Source organism: Phaethon aethereus (genome assembly GCF_964289735.1).
Source record: "Phaethon aethereus genome assembly, chromosome: 9".
Taxonomy (NCBI): Eukaryota; Metazoa; Chordata; class Aves; order Phaethontiformes; family Phaethontidae; genus Phaethon; species Phaethon aethereus.
The window spans coordinates 2,998,573-3,021,216 of NC_138585.1; the positions used below are offsets into that span (position 1 = coordinate 2,998,573).

A 22,644-nucleotide genomic window follows, 5' to 3' on the forward strand; every position below is an offset into this window, starting at 1 on the left:
GGCGTGCTAACCTGCTCTCAGAGTGCAGACGTAGGGCTGCTGCCCAGCCTGCCAGCATGATCTGACAAGAGCGTGAGTTTAGGTCCGTTCCTGCATTCCTGGTGTCACTGCTGTTGTCACCAACCTCAGAGTCAGTGTCTGGCTGTGGCACGTGCAGTGCCAAGTCCTTTGTGAGCCCTTTGCAGAGAGATGCACGGTTTTTGTCCTTCTCTTTGATACTGCACTGTAATCTCTATTTGCTGTGCTGCTCTGACACGTGTGGCCAAGAAAAGTTTTCCTGTAGTAAGGATTTTGTGATTTGCCTTGGATCTATCTATGTCTGATCACAAGCTTTTCTACTAGGAAAATGCACTTGAGCTGGTTTCAGTGGGAGATAATGCAAAGCAAAATCCCTTGGGTGACGCTCACCCATTCACAACATTGCAGCCACTTAAAGCTTCTGCCAGACAGCTGTGTGAGGATTTTGGACTTCCTTAAATTGATGTCAAAACCTCATGGTCTCCAGCGAGGACAGGGCAGGCACAGGCCTGCCCAGAATATCACTTGCAGGCTGCATGGAGACTCTTAAGTCATCCATGGTCTGCTTGCAGCCGAGAGGCGTCGGGCACTGTTGGCCTCCCTCTGCGTTGAAAGGCAGGAGGAGACCAAGTGTCCCACCAAGGAGGATGCTTGGTGGGCTGGGACACACCGGCTGGACAGCCACCCCCTCCAGGTGTACCGCCAAGGTGAGAGGGGTGCCAGCACCCCACAGTGCGTGCCAGTGTCCCTGGGAGTTAGAGGGGGACAAGCAGCACTTGCAGTGCTGCAGCGGAGGGGACGGGACAGCAGCGTTGCATGAGGGACGGAGTGGCACAGGGGGGCTTACAGGGAGTATTTTAGTAGGGAGCAGAGAGGGAGTCACCAAGGGGAAGGGAAAGGACTGGAAGGTGCAGCCCACTTCTTAAGATGGAACTGAGTGATCCCAGCAAAGCTGTGAAGTTGGGGACCCTACGGAAGAGTCAAGAGCTCATTAGTGTGCAGAGCGTGGGAAAGGGGGATTTTATGCATAACAGTAAATTTCAAGAGTAGTTAACGCCAAGGATGGAACTGGTTTTGCCCGAGTTAGTTCTTGCCACAGAAAACTTGCTATGTTTGTGGTACTCCGTTGGCGCTGAAGGGTGGAGATATAATTAGGGTAATTACTTTTCTTGGATAGAAACAAGGGACAAGTGGACAACCAGGTAATAATTAGGAGCAATGTCTTGAAACATGGTTAGGGAAACATGTTTCTAGTATGCCCAGATATGTAATTTAATTATATTAAGCTTCACTTTATTACTAAAAATGGTAGATATTCCAATTGGAATGTTTTTCAATATAATTTAATGTTGATTTAATTCCGTTTGTAAAACTCTTTACATGCAGGACTGAAAATAATTTGCAGTCAGGGCTTAGCAAAATCTGTGTACTTCGTGTCTCTGCAAATACCAAATCTGTTTATACAGGGAAAATGCTTTTTCCACTGTTGCATCTGAGGTAGGAATAAACATAACGCATTTAACAGGTTTTGAAAAACTGAAAGAAGCAGCATTTAATAGGAGAACTAGGTATTTCCTGAAACGCACATTCCTGCTACTGAATCTCTCAGTATACAAAATTCTTCATACAAACAAACCATATCCAGCTTTTGTCTAGTTTGAACCCTTCCAGAATGTTTCCAGTTTCCTGAAAATATTTAAAAAAAAAATGGTCAGAGAAGGTGGCTTAAATCAGGTTAAAGTGATATTATTATTTGTTTTTTCAAGCTTCAAAAAATGAAATCAGATATTTGAAAGCTAATGCATGCCATGAAGTGAAATACCTTTTCCTTTTATCTGGATATGCTTTCAGATAAAATGTGTCACCCCAAAGAGTGAAATACCAAAGAATGTCATCCGTTTTTCTTACAGTTTGCCCTCCAATAAATGTGTTATGTCATAAAGCCTTCATCACGCTTAAACAGCTGAAAATGGCAAATAGGCAATCCTCACTGTATGTACAAAAGCAACTTCCAGGTGCTGCAAAATGCTTCAAGATTCAGAAGATAAAGCTTAGGGCTGTTAAACAGTAGCCAGTTTAACAAGTATTGTTTTAGAAGAATAATTGTTTCACCATTTTATCCTGTCAGAAGGCTCTGACCACCCACAACCACAGACCAAACAGCTCTTCCCTGCTGCACAGATCTTTCAGTTCCCGCTATGAGACCTCGAGTGCACAAACGATCGGGTTTGCTCTTGGCACAAAAGTGGGGCAGAGACTTCGGCTGGGGGACGGGAACCAGTGGCCGGGAGGTAGTGGAGCCCCAGCCTCCAACGGCACAGAAACTTTCTCCAGCAGCAAATATACTTTAGGAAGTTCTTGCTCTCCCCTCACCCCCCTGCAGACATTTCCATCCCGAATCAACTGTTTCTGTGGGCACATTTTAAAGGAAGAGGTAGTAACCTCTGCTCATGGACTGAGAACTCTAAGAAGGGTGTGGGTTTTTTTTAAATTCACTTTTCAAATTGGCTCCAGTCTGTGCTTCAGAGGCCAAATGTAGAATCCTAATTGAGATGAGCACCTTGGGAACACACACCTCAGCATCTCCAGGACTAGCAAATTGACACTTCCCTGAAATTCTAAACCTCTCCTAAGCAGATGAGGAAAAAATAATTGAAAACTCTCACAACCAACATTATCAAACAGAAAATACTCACATTTTTCAGTAATTTGATGGATGTTAGCTTTACTGGTATCAGTCACATAGCATTTAATCTGTTTGATTGTCTTACCATTTTTATATTTTATATTTTGAAAGACTTCTGATGCAGCTTCATAACTGAATTTAGAGCATTCAGGGAAATGGCAGATTATTCCCCTTTCAGCAGTGTAGTAATGAAGCACTGTTTTATTCCTTCTGCGCTTTGAGGCACGATGGGTCCCAGAGAAAAGTACTAATTTTCAGGCAAGTCTTGAGTTGTTTACTCAATGAAAGGGAAGCTATTATATTGTTGGTGCTGTATAAGGCTTTTTTTTTGTCCTGATCACTTAAGATGGGAATGAGAGTTGGAAAACATCACTATTGAATTTGTTTACAATGAGTCTTATGGCAAATATCGACACCTGCATGAAATCGTTTCTGCACTTGTTACTGACAGGGTGATGCCCTTCCTTTATTCCTTTCTTCTTTGGAGATGTACCATGAGATGTATCATTGCAGGCTGATGAGATGCAGAGACATAAGTCATCCGCCAGGTCACGAGTAATACTTAGTCTCCAGTTCGATCTTGCTCACTCGATCTGCTCTGCAGCCTTAGGGAATGAGACCAATAGACCCTACGTGGGCTGCAGCTTATTGCTGATATAAATACAAAATATAAAGATGCAATCACCTTTAAAGAACAACATGTTCAATTTAAAATATTGTCCTGGTTGCAGTTGTTTTAGGTAAGTGAGGTCTGCTCCACCAGTACTTTTCAAATTTACCTCTTGGTGGTTGAAGCTATTTCGTGGAGTTTTAAAAGAAATTTAGAATTCTTTAGTTTTTAGATTGCTGCATAAATGCAAAGCACATAGGTCTTGATTTCAAATGACAAAATGGTTTAGGGAAATGAAACAGACTTTGGCAAAGATAGCTCAGATTCAGTCATTTTGGAGTCTCTCTGAGAGAATGAACTCACAATGCAGCTTTCAGTTGCTCCCAGGTTTTTGCCCCGCTGTCTGACTTGCCTTCAATTTGTAACTTCTGACAAAATTTTCCATCTTGGTTCTCCTCTGAAAGTTGAAGTCGGTTCCCTTCTGTTCCATCCCAGAGCTCCAAAGTTCTCCTATTCCAGTATTTTAAAAGGTAACACCCCGCACAGCTGGGTCCAGCAAACCCCATGGATGGAGTGTAGCAAAGCTCTCTATGGGCTGGGGTTGCAGGCTGTTAAACCTGAATTAAAATTTCTAGATAACTCTGGATTAGACCTCATTTTCCCAAACTTGACAGGGATGTAGTGACCTGTGTTATTTAAAAGTCTTAGTATAAAGTATTTTTTGTGATCTAACATGGTGGAACCCCCATGCAGCAAGCACTGGCTGTTCACAGAGGCGCTAGGTAGCCCTTCCAGAAGTTTGTCTTTATTGTATGCCACATCCCTACACATGTAAAACCAGAGACCTTGGGTTGTGCCCAATTTTAGGGGGCAAAGTTTAACAAAAAAATTGTAACATCTGCTATTTTTATTCCAGAGCTGCAGTTCAGGGGAAAATGTAAAAGGAGAGGGTTTGAAGGATGTTTTTTGCTTGGTTTTAGTTTTGTGGCTAGTTTTGTTAAATGACAATACTTCTTCAGGCTGGATTCTGTATCTGTTTAATTAGCAGGTATGGTTCAGTGCTTACTTCTAATCGAGTAAGGGTTTGTCTTACTCATGCAGTAAATGCATGAAATAAGGGACAGTCCCTTGAAAGACAGGACGAGTGGCCACCCTTAGTGTCACAAAAATAGAAAACAGTTGCTGTAGCTTAAAGCCTGAGAAATTTTGCAGGCTGAAGACAGGAAACTGTAACACAAAGGTCCTCACCCTTATCTGTGCATTGCTTATGGTTTTTAATTATGCAATCCCAGAAAGTTATTAGGTATAATGTGGTGAATGCAGCTGTTTTATATGCACCTTCTGCCTGCATTGCTTTGTTTCAGCAGTATATCTTCAATAAGTATGAGTTCTTTAATCTTACATTTTCTCTTTTCCACTGGATATTTCGCATAATTCATGCATATTTAGTGCTTAGTGCCTGTTGAAACTGGGATTTATTCAGCACAGAAGACAATAGGGAAAGCAGAGAGCTGATTATGGATCCTCCACTGTCTGCCTGCACAGGTTAGAGGAAACCCCCAGAAATGTAGTGTGGGACTGAACAGAGTTGAGGGGTCCTGCCCTGCTATACAGGCAGAGCCAGTGTAGACATTCCTTCACCTGTCTTGGGGAAAAGTCCTTTCTCATAGGACTTCAAACCCCAGGCACTGTTGCCTGGGGATGTATTTATTGCCTTCTATAGAGGGAAAAGCTGCAGGGCGCTTGGGAATTTCCACCGAGAAGCAAGTATCAGTGACCTGCAATAGTTTCCCCAGCTCAGTTACTGTCAGCAGTGAGCACTGACAAAATCAGAATGATGACCTCCACAAACTGCCTTCAGAAATGATGACTATGTTACATTTGCTGCCTTGGTTGCCATGCTAGCTCTTGAGGACCTGTGTTTTCAAGCTTGTCTTGGTAATTACTAGAGCTAAATACTTTACGAAGAAATTAAAATGGAAATTTTCATTTGACTTCAAGTGCTGACACTTTTCAGCAGAAAACCAAAAAGCACATGGCTTGTGATAAAATTACAAAAGTTGTTAGAAGTAGCGTACTCCAAAACTTTTACTTAAATTCTACCCACACACTACAGAAGTGCTAAAAAAATTGCATTAGATCCCCATGGATCTGCAGTCCTTGCTCATTCATCACCAACTCATCTGACTTGCACCCTGTAGCTAAATTTAATGCCAGTCCCTCATGTTCTGTCATGGAACTGTACTGTTGTTTGCTTGTTGTTGATGTAAATCTTATTTATTATAACACAGAGAAATGATGAAAGTGTTGGTTGCTCAGGAGGTTTCTCTTGGTGCTATGAGTTGGATCATTATATGCTGTGTTGGTAACATCTTTTCTGATGGCTAGAGTTTGAATGGTTTATTTAGTGTGAAGGACTACCTCAAGTATGTGGTGTTGGTGCTTTCTATAATTGCTTGGTGTTCTTACTGGCTTCTATCTGACTATATTGGATATTTGGCAGTTAACATTCTTTTTATGTGAATCGTGGAGTGCCAGAGCAGAGTGGAATGGGGTCCCTAGGTAGGACCCGAGTACATTATTTTTATGACCTATGTCTTTATCTTCTGTGGGAGAAAGCTCGTTCAAAAGACTACCATAGGTCCTTTACTTTCCAAAACTTCTGCTCTGTTATTCTTTAGGGTGTAGAATTTTAACAAGCAACTTGAGATAAAAATTTGGCAGCCAGCTATACTCTACTGAGAACTCCTTTCAATATTCCTTCTCTTCAACAGACTCTTTTAATTTGCAAATGTCCCAGTTCTGCCACGGGAGCACTTCCTACCTGTGAACATGACCAATCTTCGGGCTGTCAGAACAAAGCCTGAGTGGGATCACATAGAGGAAAACTCTTTGCAGGGCCAGAAAAGATCAGAAGTGGCAGGTATGACAGTCAGGATCTTTTTAAGATTAACTCAAACTGGGCTCACATTCCACACATAGAACGTGTTAAGCATTTGAAACTGAGCATGAGCAAAATGCATTGTGCTTCCCAAGTCTTTTCCATGACATTGCGGATAGGAAGAAGTGAGATGGCCATTTTGGCCAAAATTGGATCAGGAGAGAGGTTGGGTTTGAACCTAGATTTGCACTGTACCAGACAATTTGGAAGTGAGGTCATGATGTGCCCTGCTGCCCAGTTAGCAACTGGAGGCAAGAATGCTTGTCAACCATGTTTGCACCCGGTTGACTTCTTTCCAGCTATCTGCAGTAGGATCCATATTTCATGCGCATATTGTGAGCAAGCAAGGGAAGTAGGTGCTGAACTTTAACAAATGTTCTGTGCACACTAGTGTGAAAGAGATAGCGTTCCCATTTTTTTATACATGTAATAAGAAAGGAATTGTGATGCAGTGCCAGTAATTCATATACAGTGTCTTTTAAGTCAGTGTTATGCTTAAGGAAATGTAGCTTCTGGTACAGGCAGTATGTAATGGTATCCTTCAGCTGCATTTGAGGAACAGAGGGAATTTTATAGGATTGACAACACAGTAATTTTCTTTATATTTTCCTCTTTTAACTTTTTATTTTTGTTTGTATGTGTGATTTTTCAGCCAGGAACACAAGCTAGAAGTAATACATACTTAGTTGTTGTTAAATGCAAATCCTTATTTCCTTCTTTCAGGAAGGATTTTTCTAATCTCTTTCAGAAATTCTGAAGCCCGCTTTCCCAGAACTCTCTGATTTCCATGATTTTCACCCAAAGTTTTAAATGTAAAAGGCCACTGTAGCAAAAGTGACATGAATAAGCAAACTTGAGCATCAGGACGAAACCGTATGCAGAATGAGACAAGTAAAGCCTTCATCATCTCTCATCTCAGAGACAGGGACTATTCACCTTCCATTCTCTCCAACATTTTTCAAGTTCTGTAATTTACAACTGCACTTAACACTGTGCCATTCCCCCCAAAATTCCTGTGATTTTTTCCAGGTGAGGAGGTGCTGCTCCAGCCACCCGCCGGCATCCCCTGCCCAGGTTCCCTGGAGTCCTCCCCTTGCCTCTTCTCTCACGTGCAGTTCCCCTGCCAGAGACCCTCTCGCTGAGCACCTGACCTCCATTGCCAGCTCGCAGGTTCCCACCACTTATTAAAGTCCATTCCTTTACCAACCCTCCGTGTCACAGCGTCCCCTTTTTCCTCAGCCATGCGTTTGCTCCTCTTCCTTAGTACTCCTGGTCAGCCCCATTTCTTCCCAGCCCCAGGTGTTGCATTCAAAATAGAGTACATTTCTGGCAGGCTTGTATTTTGGGAAGTAGCTGTTTCTCCCAGCTATGATTCCTGTCTATGATCCCATTCCCGTGAAAAGCTCCTGAAATTTCTTAGCACAAGATTTGATCTAAAAATAAAAAATGTTTTCTAACAAAACTGAAACACAACCAGGTTGCTTTAAAATGCTTTAGAAAATAATTTACCAGGAATCTCTTAGCTCTTAGGTTCAGCTCTTTAGTGAAATATAAAAGCTTGCCTACATGAGAGCCAAAAGTAAATTTAAAAATGCCACCTAGTCTTCTTAGCTAACTGAGAGTCTTGAAGACAACTTTTTTCCAAACCAGGAAGCCTAAGAAAATTTTTTTCAAATCTAAAAGGAAAAAAGTTCCTGCCAGCCTTTCTCACCAAAGTAGAAGTGACCTGATTTTCAGCTTCTGTTTAAGCTGGTGGGTAATGCAAGAATTTTATAACTTTGAAAACTTATTGACTGTTACTGAAATGCCTATATATGGGTTTAAATACCTGTTTTAAGGCACTCTGGTTGGAAAAGATTGGCCTTAAGCAATATAACCAGATGACCAGTTTCCTAGTTCCTCCTTGTGCATTGGCTCAGGAAAGGAAAACACTTCCTCTTCCTTCTGAGGGCCCCAGACTTCCTGTGCCATCTATTTATACAATTGTCGTAATGAACCCAAGTTAACCACTTCCTTGCCTGGCTTAGCGTAGGCTTTACATCTTTTAAGTCTCTTTTTACTTTATGTCTTTATACTCTACTTGCAACTTCTCTTAAAGGTATGTTTAGAGCTGCTTCTCAGAAAACCTGTGTTTGGGGTATCTTTGTCAAGGTGTTGTGTTGGCCAGATGGCGTTGCCTGGAGATAATGAAGAGGAGGAGACTTAGGTTGGGCCTTGTTGGCCTTTTTACACCAGATACAAAGGAAGATGAGATGACCTCAGCCATACAAAAAACTGTTGAAAAGTTTAGGTGGATCAATTTGGAAAAGGGGTCACAAGATTTAACCGAAGGCTTTAGTTGTACCTGTTTTCGTGAAACGAAGGACCCAGAAGCCTGTCCATTATGAAGGCAGGAGCAAGTTGTAGCTAGTCGTGTTAAACCATTCTACAGTGAGCGTACAGAAGTTGGAAGGGAAATCGATAACTGGAAGGACCTGCAGAACTGAGAGCAGTTTCTGGAGGACAGGAGACACCAGGACATCCTGTGGGAAAGGAGGTTTCCAGCCAAAAGGGCTGGAGCCAGAAGCGGAAAATCTGAGAGACCATGGCTTGGGATGCAGTTGAAATGGCCGGGCTGGTCATGACAAGCATGGCCATGTTCAGTTGTACCAGTCTGCTTCAAGGATATAGCAGGATCTGGACAAAGAGCCAGCAGGCAGATTGGCAGAGGGCTTCCTGCAGTCGCAGGACAAGTGGCAGCAGGAGGCCTTGCCAGGTCTCCGAGCCCAGCGTTTGCCCTGTTTTCAGGCTGAAGCAGGATCAGGTGCTCGCTAGCCAGCTGTGAGGGATGCCTGGGTGCTCTGCACCGCGACGCTTCCGGAGACGTGGACACGTACTCTCCGTGTGTAGCCTTGACTTTACTGTCTCTGCCTGGCAAGGTTCCTTGAGATCTAATCTGAATCTCCTCTGCTGCAAAGTAAGCCAGACACATCTGCTGTCCTTGGGGGACTTGCAGCACAGCTGGTTGACATCTTCTTTATAGAAGAATTTAAAACTTGTAAGACTGCTGCTCTGATGTCTCCAGGCTGTCCCTTTGCCAGGCTGTCCCAGTCCCTTTCTTCTGAGCTTTCCTCGCAAATCACATACTCCAACTCTTGAGCCATCCTCGCAATTTTACCTTGGGACTTTCTATGGTATTCTCACGTGTTCCGTAAAAAGCGGTGCCCCAGGCTGGACACAGCAGCCCAGCTAAGGCCTTACGGCACCAAGTACAGCGAAAGAGTTTCTCCTTGCATCTCATTCGACGCTTCCGTTAATAGAACTTAGCAAGACAGGCTTTTTCTGATGCAGTTTCCCACTGTAAAATTGCCACGCGGTCTCTGATTCGCCATTACCCGGATTCCTTTGTGCAATTCTGCTGTCTTGCGAGCTGTTCCCTACATCGCATCTCTTCACTAGGTGTTTCCTTTCCGTATGTTACGGCTATCGTCAGCGCGAAGCTGAGGTACCGGCGGCGATGCTGGAGGAATCGCAGTGGAAGCAGAGCCTGCCCTCCGCGCCGCTCCGGTGCCCTGTGAGCAAGCGTCTGGGGATCTGGTGTGTTGCTGTGGAAATGACAATTGCCATCCACGTTTCTAATGACTTGAAACAATTCGCTTTGCAATTAAAACAAGATCTATCCTGTGATAACCCCGAGGAAATAGTTACTGAACGAAGGCGGGGAGGTGGGGGGGGAAGTGGATTTCATTGTGGTGCTCTGCTTGGCCGGCTCCAGCTTGCTCTGCGCTGCCCCGACCCGCTGGGTTGTGTTTGCAGTGCCCCGTTCCGCATCTGCTCCCTCTCTCAAAAAACAGAGCAAGTTTCTGCATAAAGTTTAGGCTCCGTTTTGCCTCGCTCTTGTCATCCAGTGTGGTTTTGTCTTGAGGACATTTATTCAGAGTGCACCATCAGTCCAGCTTTTGCTAATGTGCTCCACAACCAGATGTGGACCGACTCAATGCCAGCATTTTACTATTCACCACTGCTTTTCCTTCCCAGCCTATCAAACTTTGCCACAGGTTCAAGTGTGAAGAAAGTATATGTCCCAGCTACCTGCTGCTTTCCTTGCTTGCTGGCAGCAAAAATTGTTTGACCAGCCTTCACGTAGGTCATCTAGCAAGCTGAGCGCTAGCTGCAACGTTACTGAACCAGGTTTTCTGTGTTAAATTGATGCTCCACAGGAATCATCCCTGCAGTCCCGGGCAGCGCTGGGCTGGGAACACCCCACGGCCTGGGGGACGGTCCTGTTGCCCTGCGGCTGGTAGCAAAGGTACGGGCTGTTTGATTTGGAGGGGCTCACACGGCACTCATCGCTGGTGGTATCTGAGCACCTCGCAGTTGCGCGTCGAAAAATGTGACCAACATCTGTCACACAGGATTTGTTCTCATCCTTTCCCCAAGGGGAGAAGCAAGTACAGCAAGGTCTTGTTTTTACTGTTCTCTCTCCCAATTCAAACAACATACAGGTTTTTTTGTGCCTCTCTGCAGAGGGAGGCAGCGAAAAGCAGCGTGCCCTGCTGTCTCGGGGGGTGCCTTGAACTGAGAGGAGCTCCTGTCATAGTGCCGGCAAACAGGCGGAGAGGGTTGTTGGGTGCTGCTTTGTGCTGGAGGGGCACAGCCCTTCCCGCACGCTTCCTCTGTTGAGGTCCTTGCAAATAATAACAATTATAATACAAAAGAAAATGAGTGAGAATAATCCAGCGACCTTTGCTTTAGGACTCTCATGATGGCAAAGCTGATGCGTAGCGAGGCGGTGCCGCTGCTGTGGCTTTCGCGGTGTAGGGGAGGGCCCTCGAGCTCCCCCACCATGCACGGGTGCTGAGCAGGTTTGAGGCTCCCCCATCCTTCCCTCTGTGCTTGGCCATGGCTGGTTGGAGCTCCCGGCCCCGCAGGTTTCCCATTTCATTATTGCAGTTCTCGCTGTCTCTGTGTAGCTGCTCGGGACACATGTTCAGCTCCCTGCTAAATTTTGTCTTAAAATATGAAGGTGTCATCCTTTATTTTTACTGTGCGCTGTGGGGAGTTGGTCCTTCGTATCCTGAACGGGCTTGGGGAAGGTGGGCTGTGGGAGGAGCTGGCACCGCTGGGATGGAGACCGCCTCCCTTTGGAAATGAGCGGCTGAATTCGGATGCATGCGAAGCCCAGCTCCTCCACGTGTCCACAAATCCCAGTTATCCTTGAGAGAGGAGAGATGGCAGGGTTCATCAAGAAGGGTGGCTGGAGGTGGTGGGCTGGCTGCCTGACCAGCCAGTTGAGCTACCAGGGTAGAAGGGGTGCATAACGGTGGGACCTCTCTGCGCGTGCATCCCGCTAGCCTGCACGTGGGCCAGGGATTACGGCCGACCTGGGTAATTTGAGGTGGACCACAGGCTTCAGTCTACTCTTGAAATGCAGTGCAATGCGTTAGAGGAAGGAGGCCTGTTAAAAAAATGCTGTGTCTTCTGGTTACCACAGAGACCAGCACGGTTTCAGAGACTGAACTATCCTTGGCAGCACAAAGTGCTAATTCAGCCTTTCCTCCCACTTACATCAAGGCTCCTTTTGGCCTGAAAAGAGCTGTGCAGGGCAGTCTGTCTTCTTGCAGGCGCCCTGGGAGGGCAGGAGCTGAGGCGCGAAACAAGGCTGAGAAGAGCATGTTTGGGATGCTGTGCGGGGGCGGGACGGGGGGCTGTGGGGACGGTCATCGAAGTCGGGGGGTTCTGCGGAAGCGGGCAGATGGCAAGGTTTTTGGGAAGTGAAGTAGGAATGTGAAGATGACTTTGGAAAGAGGAGGAGCAGGGTAGGCTGCAGTAATTCAAGAGGTGGGAGAGAGCACTGAGGGCAAAGCTTTCCTCCTGCCAAGATGCCAACGACAAACCCTGCCCATCCTGTTTACCCTCGATGTGTTTTAGGGTCTGAGCGTGCGCTCTGGGGCTGATGCCTTTTTCCAAGTGGTACCTTTGGGGTAGCTTAGGGCAAAGCCAACCATCACAAGCCTCGGCTCTCATGAGCTCCAGCCCACCTATGGGTGCTGTAGGTGGTGGGCAGAAGGCAATCCAGGCAGACTAAGTCCTGAGGATGAACACTGCCGTGGGCTGGGCACGACGGCTGAGCATGCTGCCGTCCTGCGGTCCGTGCTGCTAACGGTGCGCTCGGGGCTGCCGGGGGACTGCCGGTCACAGCTGTGTAAATAAGCATAAAACCGGGGGTTTTGGAGCAGGGAAGGTGTACTGCAGGGAAGGCGAACAGAGAAACATGGAAGCAACTGGGTGAACTAATCCAGGTTCTTTCCCAGTGCAGGACTGTGACTTCAGAATCCTTTCATATGATGGATTAGAGCTAGAGCTGAGTGGTTTTTTTCCTTGGCGATTTTCCCTGATTCCCAGCCCTCACAGTTGGCATCAAGAAGCAGAAGAGTCTGGGAGGACCAAGACATTATTTGCATTAATTGGTGTAAATCAGAAGTCCTTCTGATTACGCTGAGTTTGTGCTGCTCTAGCAGAGCAGGATCTGGCCTACGCTGTTGAAGTCCTGTGAAGTTTTAACCAGCAATTTGTTTCAACATCTCTGGCCTCACAGAAATATAAGCCAGTGTTTGCCCAAGCACTGCTTTCATGCTGAATGCGACGTTTTCCAGTGTATGAGAATAATAAATCTTGATAAATGCAGGAACACCTGGGAGACAGAAAAGGAGGCTGTACAGGCAGAGCTCTCAGAAACATCATACATACTCATTACAAGAATGTGTCTTGCTGTGCTTTTAAGGACAAGCAGGTGTAGTTAAAAATGAAAAGTATTTTTTATGGCAGGCCTGAGGGCACTGAAGGCTTCAAATGTGGTTTAGTATTGAAAGCACTGTCCTAATTTCTAGCCTGAGATTTTATTCTTTACAAAAATTAAAAACAAATCTTGCCGCTGCTAGGTCTCACTGAAGACATATTTCTCTGTTCTGCTTGCTGTGGTTAATGCTAGCATTTCTCCTGTTTAATCTCTTGGTTTTGCGACATTTGTCTTTTAAGCAAAAAAGTTCACAGATAATAAGAAACCAGGCAAACACAAATGGCAGGTGAATAAGCTTGTTCAAACTTGTGTTAAAACTTTGTGTGTGTTAATTTTTACAGCCAAGAACTGCAATCCAAAAAGAAATGAAAATGTCCTGCCTGTTAGTCAGAGGCGGAATGTCTAAAGCGTGGCTGCATAACAAGTTATTTCAAGTTGGAGGCAAAGCTTTAATTGATTGTCAACTGACCATGTTTCCTGTGCGAAATCTGGGTTTTTGCAGAATAGTGCAACTCAAGCCTGCCATTAGAGTGATCAGGTCTTCCTGCTGCTGTATCCCCAGATGCGAACGGTTCCCAGTGTTGCTCTTTTAAGTCAGGAACAACAGTCTTGTGGGGCTGGAAGACATCTGCTCTGCACCGTTCTTTCCCTGCTCCTTGATGTTTTGCTGCATGTGTAGACAGGCCCTTTTTGGGTTAGTTTCTCTGGGAAAACCCCTCGCCAGAAAGAGAGCACCCTGCCAGGAACAGCACCCCTTGTGAAGAGTGATCAGAGCTTCCGTTACGCGTTGCTGTTGCCTTGGGTTTGGATGGCGCTCAAGCGGGGTGCTGGGGGTAATGCAGAGCTCTTTCCTTTGGCCAGGAGGCCGGTGCTGAACCATGACAAATCGTTTTTCTGTCCTTGGTAGGACCCTTGGTTGAAGCAACGGGGCAGAGCTGCAGGGGTGGCAGCTGTTCGTGCCTGGCGAATCCAGCAGACTTACCGTTCATGCCGATGCGTAGATAGAACTGCTCTGAAGCTTTGCCTCTGAAGACCTCTAAAACCTTATCCCTGTGTTTGCCCTCTGCAAGTATCCATTTCCTGAGATTAGTGGCCAGGGCTGTGCTAGAAACAGGTTTAGTCACAGTTAAAATTCAGCTGGCAAGCTCGTTGTCATGCCTGATGCATTCGCAGTCCTTGCTGTGTCCTGAGCCTCAGCTTTCTAAATCTTCCTCTGAGCATTTTTTCATCTGAACCTAGTTCTGAGCCTTTGAATCCTGGAAGGGATGCTAACGTCTAGATTTAGACATGTTTATCTTGCAAATTCACAGAAAAATTCTTCCTGGATACTACAAAATATAACATAGTCCAGGGGTTTTATGCTCAGGGAAAGAGGGAATGCAAAAATTAATCCAGGAGAATTCTTTGTTTTTAAAGTCCTCCTTCGCTTTGAAGCCGAGCACACTGAATCAAATGAGAGAGCTCTTCCATTTGGCTTCAGTGAATCTTTGAGGTTGCCATTTTTGCTGACACTGGCTGGAACGTGTGTGCGTATCTGTTTCTGTTTGTACTGCAGGAGTCGTTCTGCACAGAGCCTGTGGTCAGATGGGCAGTGAGAGCTGGGCTGGCTTTCGCTGGACAGCAGTAGTGGGTTTTTCTCTCTCTATGACTTTGTTTTTCCTTCTGCGAGGAGCAATGTTTCTGTGGTAGGAAATCCCAGAGCATGACAACCTCTGTGTTTTGTTTCAGGCATCAGAGGGTGTTCCTGTGAAGTATTTCGATAATTTGGAGGAACTGATAGAATTTTACAAGAAGGAGAACATGGGTCTGGTATGGCACCTCAAATATCCAGTGCCGCGGGAAGAAGAGGAGGCTGCAGATGAACCGGAGGAGGATGCTGGTAAGAAACCCGTGATGTGACTTGGTGATGCAGACCCCTTGACACTTAGTCTGGACTGGAGATATGCAGTGCAGGCAGGGGGATTAGAGCATGTCATGCAATAAAATGGAGCAGGGCACAGAGAGACCTGAGCTGGCAAGACCTTGAGGCAGTGAGTCGTCATGGCTCTGGGGCAGTACTGCATCTGGAGCACCGTTTTAGCTCACCTGAGGGAATACATCGAGACTCTCTGCAGAAGTCTCAGGTGCGGGGCCCACTAATCTGTTGTCCTTCATCTGGACTCAGGCTGGTTTATGTCCAGCCATCTCACATGTCTCCATACCCTTCTCTCTGCAGTGCATCTGTAGGGCCACTGTCTCAGCAGTGGAGATCCTCCCCTAGAGACGTGGAACACATCTCTCTGCAGTGCCACACACCTGCAGCTGCTGTGGGTCTTGGGTCATCTGAAATTCAGGCCACCTTATCTGCTTGGATCTAGAGGAGGTTTCTAACAGTCATAACCAGAGGGCACAGACCCTGCAGTGGCAGAGAGTCTAACTCTGTGCACAGAGGCAGGTGTATGATGAAGAGGTGTGATTGACATTATCCCAATTATTTTATAAGAAATGTCACTGTGGGGTCCTGACACTTGCTGTTCTTGGATTTTTCCTGGATCTTCCCTTGGATCTGCCATTGTTCTCCTGAATCCCAGGGGAAGGTCATGCCCACAGAGCCATCCTTCCTGTCCTTTCTGACGTCTGGCTGGAAATGATGAGCATTACAATAAAACTTGTCTGAAGGACACAATCCCTGTGACAGACAGGCAGGCACGTGCACTAAAGCAGATTGCTGTGCCTGTGTACATTTATGCAATCCAATGGATTTCTAATACGAGCTGGAAGATATTGGTATGCAAGTCTCATGAAGAAACAGAACAAAATTTTGCAAAGCTGCTCAGGAAAGATGTTCCTGTTTTTTGGCCAGCTGCACTGAGTCTCCAGCTCTCAGGGCGGGGGAGGGAACTACAGCAAAAATAATACACAGAGAGGCGAGCAGCAGGGAATGAAGTTCTAGCCGAGACTAAGAACCTTTAGATGAAGAGGTATTAGTGCTGGGGCTGGCTTGTTCACGTACAGAATTTAATTTTGTTAGGACACTTTGATGCTTGTTGTGCTGGAGCCATGTAGAACCTATAGATGTCTGGCCATCTTAGACGTAGAATTGCAGACGTGAAAGATGAACGCCCAGATACCCTGCAGATGCACCGCCCAACTGTGCCATTGCTCAGTGCTGCGGTGGCTCTGTGAATCACAGCTTCTGCCCAGGAGCAATGGATCAGTTTTGGGTATCCTTTTGTAATGAAAATCCCACCATTAGGAAATAACCAAACAAAACCTCAGAACTTAACCAGCTACGTATGACAGGTGCAACAAAGTGTTGGAGCAATGAGTATGAAAAGAAAGGCAACCGTGGTTGGGATAAATAAGAGGTGAACCCACTCTTCTCCCAGGAGAGGGAGGTACGCTGAGCAGAGATGCTAGAGCAGGAAAACGCTTTGTGCTTCCAACTTGATGCCCACAAGACAAGGCAGGATACTCAGCCCCTCTGTATTGGATTATGAATTTTATTTTCTCCATCTGTACTTGCTTACTTTAGCTGTTCACTCTTTCCATTAGCAGCTTCTGGCGCTCTTTCCATCATGCCCCTTCATTCATTCTGCCCCAGCAGCAGATCTCGATGATAACAGTAATGATATGGATGAGGTACAGATATGTTCTCTAAGCGTTATAGTCATAATGAACCTTCGTAGCTGCTGTGCAGATGGGACAGTCAGACTGACTCAGATGAGGTTACAGTGCCAGGCAGAGGCATATGCTGCCTGCACAGGAGGTTCAAGCCTGGCAGCTCAGCCTGCTTGTCACACACCACTGACACCCCTGAGAACAGTGCTGGGCCAGCATCAAGCCCTGAGCTTTCCAGCTCTGAAATCGGGAGGCCTTTCAGAAGGGACGGTTTCTGCAGCGACTGCCACGGCGGTGCAGACTCAGCCCTGCCTGGGGGCGAGGGGGAGGAGGTCAAATTGCCGTGCTGGGATAACCGTGCCTTTCTCTTCCTCCTTGCCAGACCTGGTACCCACGCCTCCTATCCTGCCGCCACGCAACATCCTCATGGCACTGCCGAGCAGCGAGACAAAGGAGGTATCTTCTTTCCCTGAAAACTCCAGGGTGGCAGACATTAATAAACTCTCCCTTTCTGAGACACTACTCCAGCGATTGCAGTACCAGGACACAAACAGGTGAGGATGGCAAGTCACAGGGCTGCAGAACCAGCTGTCAGCCCAGCTCTGAGCTTTCTGTTTGGGACAGCTGAGGACCTATTTGATTCAGCCAAGCTACTCCTCATTTTATACTACCAAATGAAGAACAGAATCAGATCTACAGTGTCTTGGCTACTTGTTACAGTCTAGCTGTCATCTAGAAAAAAATACTTTTCTGAAGTATTAAAATCACCAGTAGACTTTCTCCACTGAGATACGGTTTTCTAATATAAAGTATGATAATATCTGAGAGAACTCAGTGTATTACCTGAGTGCCTAAACTACAGATCGTATCAGAAAGCACCAGCCAGTCCTCAAAAAGCATAAAGTGGTGTGTGGATTTCCAGGTACTTACACCAATTTACTCCAGCTACAGGTCTGACTCGCATTGTCCCACGTGCTAGCTGTGTCAAATCTGGACATCCACTGAAGCCTTAGAGGAAGCCGCATGACATTTAATGACCAGATCCGCAAAGCTGAAAAATAATAAAAATAAAATCAGAAGGCATGCCTGTTGGCAGGGCAGTGGGAGGCTGTGAGCAAATGGTGGTCATGCGTGGCAGCACAGGTCCCGTTGTGGTGGCCCAGTAGCAGCTGGGTGGCTGGGAGAAGCCCGGTTTTGGTCAGCTGCTGGCACCATTTCATCTGCTAAGCAGCCAGCTGGGACTTCCTGCATTTGTCAGGGCACAAGACAGTACATGCAGTCTGCCTGCTTCATCCTTCCTGGTCGTGTTGGAGTCCAGGCGCCACAGAGACAGGGAGGAGGGGAGCGTCCCGTACAGCTCTGTGGTCTCAGTGTTTTGGACTGCTTGGAATAAAACCTTCAGAGTGGGACTTGGTGAGGTGAAAGGGAGTTTCCATCTCCCCAGAGCCCCTGAGCTGCTGTTAGCGACCTCACAGCAGCTTACAAGGCTAATGATCCCACCATGGCTTTGGCACAGATGGGCATTGCGAGACTTCCCCTGGCATGGTAGCTCAGCAGTCAGCGGGGAGAGGATTTGAGGTGGGGAAGGAGGAAAAGGAGAAGATGTCAGCAGTGTGGTGGAGGATCCATGATCCAGTTCTGAGAACTGCCTATTTATGCCAAAATCCAAGTCAAATTGACCCCCATCTGTCTGTGCTGGCAGTGGAAGTTTCAGAAAGATAATAAAGTCTGATGTCTGGGAAGAGAGAGAAAAGCTGGCTCTGTTTCTTTCACAGTGTCTCCGACGAGCATCTTAAACTCATCCAGGATTACCTGCGAGTTCACATCATCAGTGACTTTGAGATGGTGCAGACTGGCTCAAGCAATCTTCCTCAACTGAAGAAACTACTTGCACTTCTTTGCAAAGGACTCTTCAGGTAACTAGAGGCTGGTTTTCAGAGATCACAGTATAATGCTGTAACACTGTAGTCTAACGTAGCTTCCACGTCCAAGCATTCAGAACCTGCATTTCTGGCACAGGAAATTGGCTTACCCTCAAAAGCGTTATATTTAGATCTCGTGACCTGTGACTCTGGTCCAAAGATGTGAAATTTGTATAAAAGACATAGCTCTGACAGTGAAGTTTCCCTGTAGGTGGTTTCAGTCAGTGAACTTATTATTTTTTTATGCTTTGTTTAGAAAGAAACAAAACAAAAAATGCACCAGCCGATTAACTGCATCATTTAGTAATGCATAAGTGACACCCAGAGAATTGTCAAGCACAAGTCCTTTATGGAAACAAGCACATATTGGTGTATGGCTATGTTTTAAACACTGATTTTCCTTCCCACGAGTGCACTATGAACCTGGAGTGATTCCGCTGATGTCAGTAAAGTCCAGCTCAAATGAAAAGAGAAACAAGCCTACACTCTACAAATTTTACCTTTCCTATTTATAGACCTTCCATGTCCCAAATAGGAAAACTCCGATAGAGAACTAAAAGCTTGCAGAGCTCCCTGTTTCTCCGGTGGAAGGATGTGATTTCCCCCCTTGCTGCTTGTAAGCAAACGAGGAGATTAGCCCGCACTTCTGCAGAGATCTTGGAGCACTCGGTGGCAGAGGGCACATACTTCCACACTTGTATCCGTGGTTTGCAATATCCTTCTTTCCAGTACACTTAGAAGTGAGGCTGGCAGTGCTACTGGCCTGGTCTTTTACTCCTAGAGCTCACCAAGGCAGAAGAAAGGGCTAGAATGAGGGGTAGATACCGCTGATTTGCTTAGCTTTAATTTGTGGAAGGAAGGCAGGGAGTGAGTGAGGTGCTCAGCTGCTGGGGACCATGATTACTCCTCTGATGCAGTGGGCACAGTGCATGTTTTACCAGGCAAAGGGGAAGGAATAGGCAGTCCTGCTCCTCCTGCCAGAAGCCAGCTCAAAGACAAGCCCCTGGCAGGACTGGGGATGGGGTGTGCAAAGAGCTGCCTTTCTTCTGCACCCTGCTTGAGGGTTTTGTTTCTCTACGCCCACAGAGGGGGAGACCCAGGTGGCTAGCCAAGAATAAACCTGAACATTGGAAACTAAAATCTAATGAAATCACAAGTGAGAGTTTTGTGTTACTAAAATATCTCCAGTACTGCTGTTCTGATGATGGTTGGCTTTTTCTTAGAATAAGAATTTCTTATTCTGCTTCACCTTATCTGGGTTTCACAGCCCTACTCCTCATAAATGTACATGGCATGGCAAGAAAGGAGATACAACAGGTCCACAATCCTCTCAAGAGCCAGGACATCTTTTACAATTTCCAGATTTTCTGTAGTTTTTTGGTGACTGGACTTTGCAAAGCATTATCCTAGAACGGAGCTGGGTGAGTTCTTCTGCTGGTGGAAACCTGCTGAGCACAGGGGGACTGCACCACTGCAAACACAGCAAAGGGCAAGATGCCTTCCTTCTGCCCCTCTAGTAGGTATGTAGCTATGGAAATGTTTGTCACAGAATCAGTAAGGTTGGAAAGGACCTTCAAGATCATCAAGTCCAACTATTAATCCAGCGCCACCATGTCCCCTAAACCATGTCCTGAAGCGCCACATCCACACGTTTTTTGAACACTTCCGGAGATGGCGACTCCACCACCTCCCTGGGCAGCCTGTTCCAATGCTTGACTACCCTCTTGGTGAAGAAATTTTTCCTAATATCCAATGTAAACCTCCCCTGGCACAACTTGAGGCCATTTCCTCTCGTCCTATTGCTGGTTACTTGGGAGAAGAGACCAACACCCTCGTCGCCACAACCCCCTTTCAGGTAGTTGTAGAGAGCGATAAGGTCTCCCCTCAGCCTCCTCTTCTCCAGACTAAACAACCCCAGTTCCCTCAGCCGCTCCTCATCAGACTTGTGCTCCAGACCCCTCACCAGCTTCGTTGCCCTTCTCTGGACACGCTCCAGCACCTCAACATCCTTCTTGTAGTGAGGGGCCCAAAACTGAACACAGGATTCGAGGTGCGGCCTCACCAGTGCCCAGTACAGGGGCACGATCACTTCCCTACTCCTGCTGGCCACACTATTTCTGATACAGGCCAGGACGCTGTTGGCTGCCTTGGCCACCTGGGCACATTGCCGGCTCATGTTCAGCCGGCTGTCAACCAGCACCCCCAGGTCCCTTTCCGCCAGGCAGCTCTCCAGCCACTCCTCCCCAAGCCTGTAGCGTTGCATGGGGTTGTTGTGACCGAAGTGCAGGACCCGGCACTTGGCCTTGTTAAACCCCATACAGTTGACCTCAGCCCATTGATCCAGCCTGTCCAGATCCCTCTGCAGAGCCCTCCTACCCTCCAGCAGATCAACACTCCCACCCAGCTTGGTGTCATCTGCAAACTTACTGAGGGAGCACTCGATCCCCTCATCCGGTCATCAATAAAGATATTGAACAAGACCGGCCCCAGAACCGAGCCCTGGGGAACACCGCTTGTGACCAGCCACCAGCCGGATTTAACTCCACTCAGCACAACTCTCTGGGCTCAGCCATCCAGTCAGTTCCTCACCCAGCGAAGAGTAAACCCGTCCAAGCCATGAGCCACCAGTTTCTCCAGGAGAATGCTGTGGGAGACGCTGTCAAAGGCTTTACTAAAGTCCAGGTAGACAATGTCCACAGTCTTTCCCTCATCCACTAGGCGGGTCACCTGGTCATAGAAGGAGATCAGGTTGGTCAAGCAGGACCTGCCTTTCATGAACCCATGCTGGCTAGGCCTGACCCCTTGGTTGTCCTGCACATGCCCTGCGAGCACCCTCAAGACAAACCGCTCCATGATCTTCCCCGGTACGGAGGTCAAGCTGACGGGCCTGTAGTTCCCAGGATCCTCCTTCCAGACGTCCTCATGCAGTTCTTCCCCCTGCTTCCCCAGCATTTTCTCCCCATACCTGCACAATTTCAGTTACATGGAGCTGCCTTCTCAGTTTTTTTCATGAAGGTCCAGAACTGCAGGCGGTTTTGAATCTCAGTCAGATCTCTCTGAGGAACATCTACAACTACCTGAAAGGGGGTTGTGGTGAGGTGGTTGTTGGTCTATTCTCCCAAGTAACAAGTGATAGAACAAGAGGAAATGGCCTCAAGTTGTGCCAGGGGAGCTTTAGAGTAGATATTAGGAAAAATGTCTTTACTGAGAGAGTGGTCAAGCATTGGCACAGGCTGCCCAGGGAGGTGGTGGAGTCACCATCCCTGGAAGTGTTCAAATAACATGTGGACGTGACACTTCAGGACACGGTTTAGTGGGCATGGTGGTGTTGGGTTGATGGTTGGACTTGATGATCTTAAAGGTCTTTTCCAGCCTTAATGATTCTGTGATTCTGTAACTTCTCCCCTGCTATTTGTATTGTCCCATGAATTTCTACCATCCAACCAAACTATTTGCTTAGCTTCAGTTGGCTAATAGTCAGATGCTTGTGTATCGTATTGTTTTCTGCAGTCTTAGTCTCCGAGGTTGTCTGGGGTTTTAGCTTCCTTCCCTGTCAGACTTCTGAACTCAAATTTAATCAGTGGCATTACCTAAATTTCGTTTTTATTTACCTCAGCTTTCTTCAGCTGTGCAGGGATTGTATCTGAATGTACAGGTAATTCCTAGGGTGCTTCTCAGTGGCCGTGTCCTCTTTTTCTTAATAATGTTCCATTTCATTATTTTCACAATATTTGAGAATAGGTTAAAAACCCAAACAAACAACACGAAGAAATGTTAATTGGCACAGCTTGAGCTCTTTCACTGGAGTTGAAGCTCCTTTGAATTTCCTGGCTTTGCCAAGGGTTAAGAGTGAGCAAGCAGACACTCGCTGTGGCTGAGCTGACCCTGGCTGTGAGCCACACTGGTTTGCTGTGAATCTGAGGTTTTTGTGATGCTGTATTCTGGCTTATTCCAACCTCCCAGAGCCCAGCTGTGCCGTCTTTCAGGGTCGCTCTCAGACATGCTGCCGTCATTGTGAAAAATGAGCACCCCGGTGCCCTTTGGCTGACTCGCTTCTGTGTTTTGACACTGAGCTGTGGGTAAGCAGTG

General features: G+C 46.7%; 1 protein-coding gene across 1 annotated transcript in view; it reads left to right on the top strand.

Moving 5' to 3' along the window:
* INPP5D (inositol polyphosphate-5-phosphatase D) overlaps positions 1–22,644 on the top strand; it is a gene marked incomplete at its 5' end in the record, with an annotated part of 53,568 nt that overhangs the window by 12,896 nt on the left and 18,028 nt on the right. Inside the window, 3 exons of the mRNA XM_082003378.1 lie at positions 14,762–14,912; positions 17,016–17,187; positions 18,409–18,549. Coding sequence (XP_081859504.1) covers positions 14,762–14,912; positions 17,016–17,187; positions 18,409–18,549 — 464 coding nt within the window. The remainder of the gene's footprint in view (positions 1–14,761; positions 14,913–17,015; positions 17,188–18,408; positions 18,550–22,644) is intronic.